This window comes from Electrophorus electricus, chromosome 3, assembly GCF_041902795.1.
Source record: "Electrophorus electricus isolate QZ-2024a chromosome 3, ASM4190279v1, whole genome shotgun sequence".
Classification (NCBI taxonomy): domain Eukaryota; kingdom Metazoa; phylum Chordata; class Actinopteri; order Gymnotiformes; family Gymnotidae; genus Electrophorus; species Electrophorus electricus.
In genome coordinates, this window is record NC_137499.1 from 39,516,997 (window position 1) to 39,533,435 (window position 16,439).

Here is a 16,439-nt window from a genome sequence, read left to right on the forward strand (position 1 = left end):
AGACAAGGATGGACAGACTGTTGCTCCAGCCAGCTTCAAGACTCATCGTCAGCCCCCAGCTGAAAGCTTCGTCATGTTTTCTGCGTAACGATGGAGAGTGAGCGTGGCAAGGGTGAATGCTTCACTGTGTCAGGCAGGCAGGGAGGGAGGCAGGCAGAGAGAAAGAAAGGGAGGGAAGGAGGCAGGAGACAGGAAGGGAGGGAGGGAGGAAGTATGGGGAGGCAGGCATGCAGACAGATAGGCAAGGAGGGAGGGGAGCTGGGGAGTGAAGGAGAAAGGCAGGCAGTGAGGGAGGGAGGGTAGGGAAAGAGCAAGGGAGGAAGACTGGGGTTAGATTTGGCCAAATGAACAGCATGTATCATGAACCTCCGCGCGGATTCTGGGTCTCCATGCTGCTCGTCCAGCCACATGTATCCACAGAGTCTCCCCAGAGTCTGTGTGTCTATTCAAATACTCTGGCCGTATGTATCCCCAGGCTCCATGCGGAGTCGGTGTCTCCATGCTGCTTGTCCAGTCGCATGTATTGACACTGTCTTCCTGGAGTCTGGGTCTCTATTCAAATCTTCCAGCTCCGGGTGTCCCCAGCCTCCACCAGGAGTCTGGGTCTCAATTCAAATCCTCTGGCTGTATGTATCCCCAGCCTCCATCTGGAATCTGGGTCTCCATGCTGCTCATTCAGCCGCATGCATCCCCAGGGTCTCCTTGGAGTCTGGGTCTCCATTCAAACATTCTGGCCGTATGTATCCCCAGCCTCCACCCAGAGTCTGGGAGTCCATGCTGCTTGTCCAGCTGCATGTATCCCCAGTCTCTCCCTGGAGTCTGGGTCTCTATTCAAATCGTCCAGCTCTGGTTATACCCGGCCTCCACCCGGAGTCTGGGTCTCCATTCTAATTGTCCAGCCGCATGTATTCCCAGCCTTCCCCTGGAGTACGGGTCACATGTTGCTTGTCTGGCTGCATGTATCCCCAGCATCCTTCTCTTCCTACCACCCCAGCCTTCCCTCCCACCCTGTCTGCCTGCCTGCCGCACTCCCACCCCAGCCTCTCTCACTCCCTCCCTACCTGCTTGCCTTCTTGCCTGCCTGCTGGCCTCCCTTCCTCCCCTGCCTCCCTAGCCTTCCTCCCTCTATCCCTGCCAGCTTCCCAGTCTCCCTCCCTCTCTCCCTGCTGGCCTCCCTGCCTGCCGCACTCCCACCCCAGCCTCTCTCACTCCCTCCCTACATGCTTGCCTCCCAGCCTTCCTCCCTCCCCAGCTTCCCTCCCTCTCTCCCTGATGGCCTCCCTTCCTCCCCTGCCTCCCTCACTCCCCCCCCGCTTGCTTGCCTGTATGCCTCTTTAGCCTCCCTCTGTGCCTCCTCGGCCTCCCTCAGTTCCTGCCTACCTGCCTCCCCAGCTTCCCTCCCTCCCCGCTTGCATGCCTGCCTGCCTCTGCAGCCTTCCTCCCTCCATTCCTACCTCCCTCCCTCTTTCCCTGCATGCCTGTCTGTCTGCCTCCCCAGCCTTCCTCCTTGCCTGCCTGCCTGTCTCCCCAGCCTCTCTCCCTCCTTGCCTGCCTGCTTGCGGAACTCCCAAGCCTGCCATCGCTGAGCTCAGTCACGCAGGATGTCCTGTTCCCCAGGTAAATATGCTGCATTAGAGTAACATTAATGCCATGCAGGCAGGCTTATCAGGTTATTTCTTTGACTAAATGAAAATGGACGCTGTGCAACCATCCTCTACTTTCATCCATATTAGATGAGGATGGACAGATTGGCATCACTGTGCCCATCACAGATGAAGAGGAGGAAGAGGACTACACTCAGATCACTATGATCATGTGGCCTGAATTAAAACATGAAGCTTCAATAAAGCCAACTAAACCATTAAACTAAACTGTTTGATTGTACTACTACTACTACTAGTACTACTACTACTATTAATAATAATAATAATAATAATAAGTAAACTTTAGTTGTATAGGGCTTTTCAAAACTTCAGAACAAAATAGTACACACAAGATAAAAAACAGTACAAACATAATGGTAATGCACTGGATAATAAAATCATAGAACATAAAACCTGATCAAATTGAGTGTACAATATAAACAGTGAAATAAAAGTTGCAAGATGGATAAAACTACACAGATTTACAATATAAAAAATATTTATGGTCCATGTAATTTTCAGATGCCCAAACTGTGATGGAGTTTGCAGATCTGCACTCTTCTAAACTATTTAGAATGAAACAGCTCAAAATCATTTATGACAAGCCCCACCCGCCAATCCTGCCTCTCTTCACATATACTCAGCAGCAGTATATGTGAAGCTCACGTCATATTAAATATATGGTTTTTTTTTGTTTGTTTGTTTGTTTTTTTAATTAATTGACCGCCTTTATGCTTCTTCAGTGCTACAAGAGTCATGATTTACTAATGACTAGTTACAGGGGTGCATGTGCATGTGTGGTTTCTGCTGTATGGAAGCAGTTATGCATTTGGAACAACACCATGACTTTTAATTTAGCCTTCTTAAATGTGTCAGTGATGACAAGAACTGGTTGTCAGTGATGACAAGAACATTTCACCTTATATGTCTTGTTCAGTGGTGGTCAGGTTTCAGCCTTCCTTACTTTGGCCATATCTCTGAGTACTGAACACCTTGTACTTCTGGGCACTCCAGATAGGTTGCAGTTCTGGAATATGACAGCACTGGAGGATAATTGGTTCCTGGTCGCTGCACTTTTGATTCTTCTCAAATCTTTGGCAGTTAATTTCCGTCTTTTTTTCTCAACACGTTTCTTGCGACCCTGTTGACTATTTGCAACAAAACCTTTGAGGGTTCTGTGATCACGCCCCAACAGCTTAGCAATTTTAAGAGTGCTACATCCCTCTGAAACACTTTTTGCAATTTTTGACTTTTCAGAGTCAGTTAAATCTTTTTTGGCCCATTTTTGGCCCTGAAAATCTACACCCTGGTACTGATGTTAGGCAGTCAGACTTGTGTTCCTAATTCAAACTGTGACCTTTCATACTACATATTTGTAGCCAGTACCCATAAACCATTTTTGTAAGAAACACAGTGCTGTTAGCTTGATTAGTAGAGTGGGTATGATGTCAGCCAGAAGGACCGCCTGAAGACAGAGAGAAGAATTATAGCATATGACAGAACAGACACAATAATAGGTCTGTAAGCATACCAACACATCTTTACAATAAGCCAATTAACTTGCATCATGGCACAGTTCAAAAAAAGAAAATAACTAGCACATGTAATGACAGTGTGTTGATAAAACTATCAGGGTATGGGACACATACAGGATGCATCATTCGTTTCTGTGCATGCGAGAGACTTACTGCAGTTGACACAGGGTTGCAGTCATAGCGACTCGAGTTGCTGCTGTTTCCACTCTTTGTTTGCTGCAGACCTGGTGCTGGAGTCTACAAAATACACAGGGCAACACACTCAGCCAACTCAGCATGTACCCTCTGCTACCAGGCAACTTCATCAGCATTTATGGCATTTATCAGATGGCTCTTTTCCAGAACAGCTTACAAAAGTGCTTCAGTGCATTTCCTGTACAGATAGCCACACTGAGGTAGGCATTCAGTATGAGAAATTTTAGATGCCATTTATTAATTTTATTCTGGCAAATTAAATTATTTATTGTAATTGTGTGACAAGATCATTTTTCTGCAGGCAACTAGGCACACTGTAATACAGGCAGACAAGCATATACAGACCTATAATTTGCACGCACTGTTGTGTTCTGAGATTCCTGTTGTTTTAAAATGTCTTGGGCAGCACTCAGCATAACCACGTAGGCAAAGTTATTACACAGTCCCAGTAGCCCACACACACACACAGAGAGAGAGAGAGAGGTAAAGGGTTGAGTTTACTCAAATATAATCAGTAATGTTCACATAACCAACAACACTCCCTCACACAAATTACTGCTTTCCTCATCCATTTAGTTAGCTAGCTAGTTATCTGACTAGTGGAACACACTAAACAAAATCGGCTTTGATTCCTCAACCGGTGTCAAGATCTGCTACCTAAGGACACATCATCAATCTCATGACACGTACCAGACAGTTCAGTTAGCTAGCTTGCTACTGTTTGGCTAAACATCAACTTACCAAACATAGCTAATGTTAGCTACTTACCCTCACTAACGGTATCAGGATCAGCATCAACACTCTCTGATATGTTCATGACAAATGCTGTAAAACCGATAACTGACACGTCTGACGGTGTTGATATCTAGCTACTGCTAACTAGCTAACCTAGTTATAGGTAAGAAATAGCTAAGCTACTTAATGTGAAATTCTGATTTCTTTGAGGAATTCAGTAAAGGTTAACGCCATAGATATGTAAGATGCTGGCATGCTCCATGAGACGGAAGATGTATATCTAAGCAGTCCCGAGGAGGACAATGAGCAGCCTTCAACATCTGAGGCAGGTAACTTTGGGTCATTTCGTGCCAAATCCCCTTAGGAGAAAAGGTTTCGTTAGTGAGGTCAGGTAAGATCATGTAGGTGTATGCCAGTGTTTTAGGTCTTTTTTCCCCAAAAATTGGGAATGAAAAAAGTCACAATTAGTATTTGTTTTCCTCACCAGGTCCACAAAGTTAGTGACGTTCAGGGGCCTTGTTCCCGTTCCAAAACGAGAGCGGGATCAGCATACGAGATAAACTGCCCACCGTCTACCTCACAAGTACAGAGCATATCAACTATATAAGCACATAGAAACCCAAATAATTCGTCTTTGACGAATTCACATATGTAATTATGGCATATTACTGAGTCAAAATAAGCTAAGGGATAGTTTCGCTTCTTTAAAATCAAAAAGCAAAATTGCTTTTCATTCTTCCTCTTTCTGTTATGAGCAACTCATAACAGTTCCGTATGTCAGGTATTCAAGCGCATGTGGCCTAGCAAAAGTAGGAACCCCTTGGAATGATCTGAAAATCTCAGGTAGTGTCTGTACTGAATAATAAATATTTATCAATAAGAATTTATACAGTCCAGTGATTTCCATCTTCAGCGTAGGGAGTGGCAGGCCATGGCGAAGGGCGGGCTGAAGACCAACCCTTCGCGTTGCCATGGCCACGTGTCTTTGTTTTGGTTTTGTCTCCTGCTTGCCATGTGAATGTGTTTCCCTCTCTAATGACCCAGAGTATTCGATCACTGCATCCACATGTTCCCTCTCGCAGTTTTATTAATCCTCTGATTTTATGAACTTCCCGGCCACACCGCTCTCCCTTCACTTCCTGACATTTCTCGTTGTTTCTCCAACGCTCGTGCGAATCAGACCAATTAGAATAAAGCAAGCTGATGCGGCCACGCCCACCACTGACGCAAGACCACAGCGGGGGAAAGTTCTGGACGGACCACGTTTTTTCTGTTGCTTTTACTCGAATGTCCTACTGAAACTAATCTAAGTAAAAACACGTTTAATGAATACCTTTTGTATACAGATTTATTGAACAATATAACATATACAGCAGTCCTTAAATGTGGGGAAATAGGAAACGTTACGTTGGCCCGGAATGACTGAAGTAATTTTATGATGAAGTAAAACATTTATTTATAATCATTTACATAGCCTATGTGGTTCCGCTTTCCCATTTTCCAACTTGTTTGGTTATTTGTTGGTATTGTCCCCTTTCAGACCATCCTGGATCTTTGTTTCATTTCTACAGACTAATTCGGTCTCAGAGACATCAGTAGTCTACAGTTGGACTGGCGGCGTCGCCGGCTGACTCGCGGTTGGTGAGCTCGCGCAATGGAGAAACCTCTAGAACTGTCGCGAGGTGAACGGGGGCGTTACCTGCTTGAATATAAAGCGCGAGCGGCAGCTCGTGGAAGACACAGCGTTCACGGACAGGTAACTAACGCACGAGCGAGGAGGAGTAAACCAACGGCTTTAACAGGGCAAGTTGAGTACAAAGGAGAGAAGAAGTCCTTTTACCCTGAAGAGATCTCCTCCATGGTCCTGGTGAAAATGAAGGAAACTGCAGAGGCCTACCTGGGTCAGAAGGTAACCAACGCTGTTATTACTGTACCTGCCTACTTCAATGACTCTCAGAGGCAAGCAACCAAATTTGCTGGTGCGATTGCTGGGCTGAACGTCCTAAGGATAATCAATGAGCCCACAGCTGCAGCGATCGCCTACGGCCTGGACAAAGGCAAGCAGGGAGAGCGCAATGTGCTGATCTTTGACTTAGGAGGGGGTACGTTCGATGTGTCCATCCTGACTATTGAAGATGGCATCTTTGAGGTGAAAGCAACAGCAGGAGACACACACCTGGGTGGGGAGGACTTTGACAACTGCCTGGTCAACCATTTTGTGGAGGAGTTTAAGAGGAAGTGCAAGAAGGACATCAGCCAGAACAAGCGTGCACTGAGGAGATTGCGCACAGCCTGTGAGAGGGCCAAGAGAACCCTGTCCTCCAGCTCTCAGGCAAGCATTGAGATCGACTCCCTGTATGAGGGCATTGACTTCTACACTTCTGTTACCAGAGCACGTTTTGAGGAGCTGTGCTCTGACCTGTTCAGGGGAACACTGAATCCTGTGGAGAAAGCCCTTAGAGATGCCAAAATGGACAAATCCCAGATCCATGACATTGTCTTGGTTGGAGGTGCTACGAAAATCCCCAAAATCCAGAAACTTTTGCAGCCTTTCTTCAACGGCAAAGAGTTGAACAAAAGCATCAATCCAGATGAGGCAGTGGCTTCCGGTGCCGCAGTTCAGGCTGCCATCTTAATGGGCGACACATCTGGAAATGTCCAGGACCTGTTGCTGCTGAATGTGGCCCCGCTGTCTCTGGGCATGGAGACCGCAGGTGGAGTCATGACCGCTCTCATCAATGGCAACACCACCATCCCCACCAAGCAGACCCAGATCTTCAGCACATATGCAGACAACCAGCCCGGTGTTCTGATCCAGGTTTACGAAGGTGAAAGAGCCATGACAAAAGACAACAACCTGCTGGGGAAGTTTGAGCTGACGGGCCTCCCACCTGCACCTCGAGGAGTCCCTCAGATTGAGGTGACCTTTGACATTGACGCCAATGGCATTTTGAATGTGTCGGCAGTGGACAAAAGCACTGGCAAAGTGAACAAGATCACCATCACCAACGATAAGGGCAGGCTGAGCAAGGAGGAGATTGAGAGGATGGTGCAGGTTGCAGACAAATATAAGGCAGAGGATGACCTGCAGAGAGAGAAGATTGCTGCTAAGAACACTCTGGAGTCCTATGCCTTTAACATGAAGAACAGTGTGGAAGATGAGAACTTGAAGAACAACATCAGTGAGGGTGACAAGAAGAAAGTCATTGAGAGGTGCAACCAAGCCATCATGTGGCTGGAGAACAACCAGCTGGCTGAAAAGGAGGAGTACGTACATCAGTTGAAGGAGCTGGAGAAGGTGTGCAACCCCATCATCGCCAAACTGTACCATGGAGGGATGCCAGCTGGAAGCTGTGGAGCTCAGGCCCGTGCCCGCTCAGGGGCCGGCACCCAGGGGCCCACTATTGAAGAGGTCGATTAGGGACGTGAACTTCTTGTATGGACTCAGAGTGCTCTTTTTGAATTAGTTTCTCCTGAAGAAAATGTTGTTGCCTGTATTGTTCAGTTGTGCTTCACAGCATGTGGAGAATTAGCTGATGTGGACAATAGCATCTTTTGTCATTGCTAGTGCATTAATAACGTTTAGAACCTTGTAACACTATCAATATGTGAGATTTGTCATTACAATGTTTTTCCAGTGAAACATTTTACAAAAAGGTAAATATTACGGTGTTGTAAATATTCATCTAAATATATTTTGATATTTATTGTTAATAAAATGATCTGGACAAAATGGCTTAAATTTGTGGTCTTGACAGTCCATAATGTAATCTTTCTTATGAAAATAAATATATTAAGAAGAAAAACTAAGGAAACATAAAAAACATTTTTAGCTTTTTGAGCTCCTGAAATCTAATTAAATAAATGTAATTAAACTGAAATGGTGTGTTAGTCCTACAAATACTCAGCAGCACTATATGTGAAGCTCACATCACATTAAATTATATACCTTTTTTTTTTTTCATAATTGACCCCTTTTTTGTTTCATCAGTGCTAGAAGGCATGATTTACTAATCACTATAGTTACAGGGGTGCATGTGTATGTGTGGTTTCTGCTGTACAATATACAATATAAAAAGAAGGAAAAACTTTATATTCACCGTATATAAAAGATAATAAATAATACTGGATTCTGTTATATTTTGTATGTAAAGTATAATAATAATGTAAAGATGCCCAAACAGAACACGTATTGCATCTGAGACAGAAAGTGCAGACTGCACCTGGAATCCACCAGAGCCAAACTGTAATGTGGACATTGTGTGGTCCAACTGTGGCCATGCAGATGATGATCATGACCAAGGTAACTACTGTCATCCACTGCTTGAGGCTCACCTAACTTGGTGGTAAGCTACCATCAGACAGTATGCTTGCAGATGTAAATGCAGCAATAAGCACAATACCAACAACCTGTATAACTGAAACCAACAAACTGGTATATACCACTGCTATAGTTATGCTCAAGATCCTAGGATACAGTATACAAGCAACAGGCCACTTCCTCTGTGCCCCTTGAAATCGGAAACTTCAAACCAAGATAAAGCCAACTCGAAGTCAGCAAAATGACAGATCTTCAGAAGGGCATAAAGATCAAAGGTGGGGCCTGGTTACAGAAGAAATACAATGGGTGGCCCATAACTTAAGATCTAGTCTGGTAAACAAAGATCAAGAGGTCAAAAGAGAGGTCAAGACGCTTTTTATTGTCTTAGTAGCTATAAACATACAAATATAAATAATGTTCTTCCAGGACCGTGGGGAGAGAGACCCTGAGGACCTTTTTGGCTGTTCATTCTATTCTCCTCGGGGTTTTGCCATCTGAGACAGAGCAATTCCCAAACCAGGTAGTGAAGCAGCTGCTCAGGATGCGCTCTATTGTAGAACATGGTGAGGATAGTGGTAGGGGGATGAGCTAGAAGTAGGAATTACTGCTGGGTTTTCTTGGCTATGGAGCTGGTTTTGAGGGTCCAGGTGAGGTTCTCTGCTAGGTGGACACCAATGAACTTGGTGCTTGTGATGATTTCCACAAAGGAGCTGATATTGATATTGACTGGATATTGATATTGACTGGAGATTGATCACCATGTACTTTCCTAAAGTCATCCACCATCTCTTTAGTTTTTTCCACATTCAGAGACAGTTTCTTGACTTTGCCACTGCACTTCCTCTCTGTATGCTGACTCATCATCCCGCTGATGAGACCCCCCACAGTCTTGTCATCAGTGAACTTGATGACGTGGTTCAAGCTGTGCATCGCTGCAGTTTTGGGTCAGCAAAGTGAACAACAGTGGACTGAGCACACAACACTATGGGTAACAGTGTTCAGTGTAGTGGTGCTGGAGACATTGATCCTGATCCAGACTGATGGGGATTTCCCAGTCAGAACAGCATTCTAACGTATGTGTCTTTTTGTTCAGATGGATAAGGGTCAGAGGAAGAGTTGGAGCAATTGCATCATCTGTTGAATGGCTGGGATGATATGTGAACTGTAGATAAACAACACTGGTGTGCAGTCTGTGGAGATACACAAAAGAAGAGACAGCCAAAAAGTAATGGCCTTGTTTGGGTTGGGTCCTTGCCTGAGCCTGGGTGGGTTGGCTGGCCCAGGGTGGTGGCCAGGTCCCCGCATATATTTAATACTAGTTCTGGTTGAAGCTCTGTTGTGTCAGTGCCTGACTGTATGTGCCCTTTTGGAGCCAAGCCAACATCATTATTTCTCATTAACATCACGTAGACTAGCATTAAGGTTCCGTTTCTTGTCCAGCATTAATGTTACTTGTCCTGTAATAGAATTGTAGAGAGAACAGGAACACATGAGCATCAGCTAGAGAAGTGCTGTTACGCAAAAAAAAGAAAAAAAAGCCAAATAATAAAATGTAGACGTGCCGGTCCTGCGTACCAGTGAGTACCGGCCTACTTTGAGCTCTGAGTAGGAGAGACTGTTGGGGTGGCACCGATGAAGATGAAGAGGAGGACAGCAGTGATGAGCTTGATCAGTGAATAGTGATGAGATACTGATGCTTTACCATACAAAAGATGGAAAAGGAACCTATGTCAGAGAAACCAGGTATAGGTTACACTGAACATTCTGCATGCCTAAACAAAAAATATTTCATTGGGGGCTTCTTTTGGGTAAGACATTTTGTTGTTATTTCTAGATTTCATTTGCTGTTACATGTACCAGCACATGGGTGCCCATGGGTTTGTGTCCACAGGTGCAGACTGTGGAAAAGGGGGATGATGACTTCCCTTTAAAGAGCTGGCCCCGGGTCCATGAAGATTGGCTTCATTCTCTTTTCAGACAGGAACTATGTCTCCTGGGAGCCCACATGCTCTTTTGGTCTCTCTCATAATAGAAATTTGTTGTGCTAGGCATTTCTGATTAGCATTTGACATTTTTTGTTAATCTGCAGAACACATAACATGTATAACCATTAATTGTTCACCAGTGGGTTTATAACATTTTATAAGTATTAATTGTTCATCAGTGGGTTTATAACATTTTATAACCATTAACTGTTCATCGGCCATTCCAGATTCTTGAACAGCACTCAGTATATTAGACTGTTCTCTAGTGCTTTCTGGAATCATCTAGCAGTTGGTGACATTTGCATGCACCAGATGTTTGTGTGCCAAGTTGTTTGAATAATGCAAACAACAAACAACTCTTAGCACCCAATGTTACACTATTACACTAAGATCTGTTACAATAACTATTATACTTCATTGTCAGTAGAAATGTTTTAGTATACAGCAAAACATAGGCTATGTGACTTAATGATTCTAAGACCATTTCAGTTCTTTCTAGTCTCATCATCATTAGGAAAGTGTTAGGTGCAGTGAGGAACTTAGTATTAGTAAGATAGCCTACATGTATTGGGAGACTCAACACTACAATGACAATGCTAAACAAATAGTTCAAAAAAAGCCAGAAATTAAATAGGTCTAAGAAAACATACAGAGAAGTGATGTGAGGTGATATCTGAGCATCATGTTCTTAGCAAATCAAACAAAGCAACTAAAATGAAAGCAAGCAGCTTATATTAATGTAATAAATGAGGCTCAGAGTGGTGAGAAGGATCCATATGCAGGTAAGGGGTTTTAACAAAAGGAGCACAAAACAGGGTACGGCCAAAAATCAAGGTCCAAAGGCAAAAACAGGGTCAAAACCAGAATGAACGCAGAGGAAAAAGGGGCAAATGTATGAGTCAAAAGTGAAAAAACACGAGTACAGTCCAAGGCACAAGAACAACAATAGCAGGTAGCAAACACTTGGCCGGGCTGTTCATCCTTGAACCAAGGACTGAGTCCTCTAGAGGCCTTTGACTGAGGCGCCTAGAGGCCTGTCAAAGAGGCCTCCTAAGGATTTATGCTGAAGCCTACAGAGCAGAGTAAAAGAAAACAAAAGTAACTGGGAAATGACCTGCACTATTTCTCCTTTTGATTGCTGATGTGGGTTTCTTTTTCATGAACATTCCTGATTCTGGTTTTAAAAAACGTTGCTTTACAAACATCGCTGTTATGTTTTGGAAGTTATTTACGGTTCCAGGCTAAACTAAAGTCAGTACGGGGCTGCCTATCCACGAATTCTCAGTGAGAAGGAATGAAGCCCAACAACGTCTCCTGATGTTCAGTGCTTACCACTCAGACAAAGGCAATTATCTTAGGATGGCAGGCCTAGTGAGACTAAGTGACTATCCTACCATGAAGCTTGTGAAGTGTTATTTAATACATTCCGTGAAATGTAGCAAATTAATTTGTATCCTAAAATTCGTGAAATATTTTTGATAAAACAGGTCAGTGAAATTAACTGATTTTCTTCTGAAATTAGTAGAGTCCTACTAATAAAGCGCTAGGCCTAATGGCACGGTCCATTATGACGTCACATCGTTGTGACATCACTATGTGGCTACAAAAAGGTATAAATACGGTCATTTCACGAGACAAGTTTTAAAGCTTTGAAACGTGTCCGATTTGAGGCAGGAACTTTCACCGTTGGTGTGTATACATACATTTACATAGATACTGTTAGCTAATTAATTTCTTCCATTAATTCTTATCTGTGGATAGACGGTATGCTACTTGACCTTATTTACGGATAAGCCGTTCACCCAGCGAGGTGGAGATTACAGGGCGTAAAGCAACACAGCACACGATAAAGGCAAACCGCCCGACTCCGTTCTGATCGTATCTGATCTTTTCGACTGGCTAACTGCTAGTGTAAGGTTTTATCCACCGGTCACAAGCTAAATTTTCCACAGGACCGTCCGTAAAATTTACGCCTAGACGGGAACAGGTGTATGTTCAGATTTCATAGGCAGCGTCTTTGGGAACAGTTTTAAACGTTGCGATAGCAGGGTGGCTGCGATGCAGACATCGTTGCAGTTCTTCTGATGTCTAGCTATAACAACGCAGGCCTGATTCAGAGACTTAGGAGCAAATTGGTAACCGAGGTAACCGTTGTTGTTACACTGCTTTGTTTAGAGGTCAGTGTGGTTTATATGAACTATGTAATTCGATTGATTTATGTATTTCACTGTCGGTGGGTTTTGTTTTGCTCTATACTTGGTAATCTAGTAGGAAACAGCGAACTATCTTGCCACAGTGAGTACGAGTAGCAATTTTGCTACGTAGCAGCGCAGGTTGCTTAGCAACGGTCATTATTACGCCTGTTAAATGGGCGCGTGCATCGCGACTGGTCTTGGTGAAACAAGCGTGTATTATTTCGTCATTGTGTCAACAAAATATTAGCGCGAACGTGTTCCGATTGTCATTAAGAAGATAATGCGATTAGATTTATAGACCAAAACAACTTCTTCATCGAATTATATGTTACAATTGACGCGAAATCAAGCTTGTAAGGAAATACTTATATTTTCTTAATACAATTTTAAGAAGTGTTGGGGATAAAATCACGCAGCTCAGATATTGGTAATTATTGGCATTTGTCTCGGGTATTTCCAAAGCTGTGCCTCATGAGCTGAAAACTAACTTTGTGGTTTACCATGTTACCCTGGTTTTAAACTGACACGGATTTTCGTTGAAACAGAATCCATCCTTTTACGTATAGAGTAGACATCGGCACCAACCCCCCACATCGCAGTGTGAGTATTCCTTTTCCACCTGGGACACCACAAGGCAGCGGATGAGGGGACGCCGGGAAAGTGGCCGAGGAAGACGAGGGAGGAGCAGCAGACACTGAAGGAGGCGAGAGATGCGGCAGCTTCTCCTGCACATGAGAGTAAATATCTATTTTCATCAAGCAGTCATTTTATGCATCATCTCTACTATAGGTTTTCTGTTTATCTGTCCGGAGTTGGTATTCTCAAAGCGTTCCAGTCTTAATACCATGGTAACCAGAATGAAGTCATTTTAATAACGCTTCCTTTAATATGTCAGAATAGTCTTGGCTTTGCAATGGGAAACATTCAATTTTGTGTAAGATACATAAGTAGCAGTCTGAGACTATAAACAAGAGACAACTCAAATTAATAGTGAATCTGAGAAGGTATGATGTTAGGAAGAACACACTTTAATAGCAAAAGCAAATCTATTCACAGCCACTTATATAAAAAACCCCATCTGTTTTCAACACACAATCAACGTTTTCAATCATGAAGCAAAGTGACGGGAATCGGGAACCAGTTCCAAATTGTCCAATCCATCACAATTATACGACGCCGAGATAAACACTTGTTTTTAGCAATGCTTTTCTGACAGTGGGTCAAACATCCTTTACTTTCATCCATATTAGACGAAGATGGACAGACTGTTGCTCCAGCCAGCTTCAAAACTTATCGTCAGCCCCAAGCTGAAAGCTCCGTCTCATGTTTGCTGCACAACAACGGGGAGTGAGCGTGCGGCAAGGGCGAACACATCAATGTGCCAGGCAGGCAGACAGGGAGGGAGGCAGGCAGAAAATGAGGGAGGGAGTCTAAGGAGGCAGGCAGACAGGAAAGAAGGGAGGGATGGAGGGAGGAAGGATGGGGAGGCAGGTATTCAGACAGATAGGCAAGGAGGGAGGGGAGCTGGGGAGTGAAGGAGAAAGGCAGGCAGGCAGTGAGGGAGGGAGGGTGGGGAAAGAGGAAGGGAGGTAGACTGGGGTTAGATGTGGCCAAATGAACAGCATGTATCATGAACCTCCGCGCGGAGTCTGGGTCTCCATGCTACTTGTCCAGTCACATGTATTGACACTGTCTCCCTGGAGTCTGGGTCTCTATTCAAATCTTCCAGCTCCAGGTGTCCCCAGCCTCCACCAGGAGTCTGGGTCTCCATTCAAATCCTCTGGCTGTATGTATCCCCAGCCTCCATCCGGAGTCTGGGTCTCCATGCTGCTTGTCCAGCCGCATGTATCGACACTGTCTCCCTGGAGTCTGGGTCTCTATTGAAATCCTCCAGCTCCGCATGTCCCCAGCCTCCACCAGGAGTCTGGGTCTCCATTCATATCCTCTGGCCATATGTATCCCCAGCCTCCATCTGGAGTCTGCGTCTCCATGCTGCTCATCCAGCCGCATGCATCACCAGGGTCTCCCTGGAGTCTGGGTCTCCATTCCAATCCTCTGGCTGTATGTATCCACAGCCTCTCCCTGGAGTCTGGGTTTCCATTCCAATTGTCTGGCCGCATGTATTCCCAGCCATCCGCTGGAGTATAGGTCACATGTTGCTTCTCTGGCTGCATGTATCCCCAGCCTCCCTCTCTTCCTACCACCCCAGCCTTCCCTCCCACCCTGTCTGCCTGCCTGCCTCACTCCCGCCCCAGCCTCTCTCACTCCCTCCCTACCTGCTTGCCTTCTTGCCTGCCTGCTTGCGTCCCCAGCCTCCCTCCCTCTCTCGCTGCTGGCCTCTCTTCGTCCCTAGCCTCCCTCACTCCATCCCTGCTTGCTTGCGTCCCTCCCTCTTGCCCTGCCTCCTCGGCCTTCCTTACTTACTTCCTGCCTGCCTGCCTGCTTGCCTCCCCAGCCTCCCTCCCTCCCTCCATGCATGCATGCATGCCTGCCTGCCTCACCCGCCTTCCTCCTTCCCTGCCTGCCTGTCTCCCCAGCCTCTCTCCCTCCTTGCCTGCCTGGTTACGGACCTCCAAACCCTGCCATCGCTGAGCTCAGTCAAGCAGGACGTCCCGTTCCCCAGGTAAATATGCTGCATTAGAGTAACATTAACACAATGTAGGCAGGCTTATCAACTTATTTCTCTGACTAAACGAAAATGAACACCGTGCAAACATCCTCTACTTTCATCCATATTAGACAAGGATGGACAGACTGTTGCTCCAGCCAGCTTCAAGACTCATCGTCAGCCCCCAGCTGAAAGCTCCGTCTCATGTTTTCTGCAGAACGATGGAGAGTGAGCGTGGCAAGGGTGAATGCTTCGCTGTGTCAGGCAGGCAGGGAGGAACGGAGGGAGGGAGGGAGGAAGGATGGGGAGGCAGGCATGCAGACAGATAGGCAAGGAGGGAGGGGAGCTGGGGAGTGAAGGAGAAAGGCAGGCAGGCAGTGAGGGAGGGAGGGTGGGGAAAGAGGAAGGGAGGTAGACTGGGGTTAGATGTGGCCAGATGAACAGCATGTATCATGAACCTCCGCGAGGAGTCTGGGTGTCCATGCTGCTCGTCTGGCCGCATGTATCCACATAGGCTCCCCAGAGTCTGGGTGTCTATTCAAATACTCTGGCCGTATGTATCCCCAGGCTCCATCCGGAGTCTGAGTCTCCATGCTGCTTGTCCAGTTGCATGTATTGACACTGTCTCCCTGGAGTCTGGGTCTCTATTCAAATCTTCCAGCTCCGGGTGTCCCCAGCCTCCACCAGGAGTCTGGGTCTCAATTCACATCCTCTGGCTGTATGTATCCCCAGCCTCCATCTGGAATCTGGGTCTCCATGCTGCTCATCCAGCCGCATGCATCCCCAGGGTCTCCTTGGAGTCTGGGTCTCCATTCAAACATTCTGGCCGTATGTATCCCCAGCCTCCACCCAGAGTCTGGGACTCCATGCTGCTTGTCCAGCTGCATGTATCCCCAGTCTCTCCCTGGAGTCTGGGTCTCTATTCAAATCGTCCAGCTCTGGTTATACCCGGCCTCCACCCGGAGTCTGGGTCTCCATTCTAATTGTCCAGCCGCATGTATTCCCAGCCTTCCCCTGGAGTACGGGTCACATGTTGCTTGTCTGGCTGCATGTATCCCCAGCATCCTTCTCTTCCTACCACCCCAGCCTTCCCTCCCACCCTGTCTGCCTGCCTGCCGCACTCCCACCCCAGCCTCTCTCACTCCCTCCCTAGCTGCTTGCCTTCTTGCCTGCCTGCTGGCCTCCCTTCCTCCCCTGCCTCCCTCACTCCCTCCCTGCTTGC

The 16,439-nt window shown here is 45.9% G+C and overlaps 1 protein-coding gene across 1 annotated transcript; it reads left to right on the forward strand.

The window, feature by feature from the left end:
- The first annotated feature begins 5,762 nt into the window (after nucleotides 1–5,762).
- LOC145653860 (heat shock 70 kDa protein-like) lies at nucleotides 5,763–7,671 on the forward strand. Its single transcript, XM_081708442.1, has one exon. It carries the CDS (start codon nucleotides 5,763–5,765, stop codon nucleotides 7,527–7,529), a length of 1,767 nt encoding a protein of 588 aa, XP_081564568.1. The 3' UTR covers nucleotides 7,530–7,671.
- Nucleotides 7,672–16,439: the final 8,768 nt, after the last annotated feature.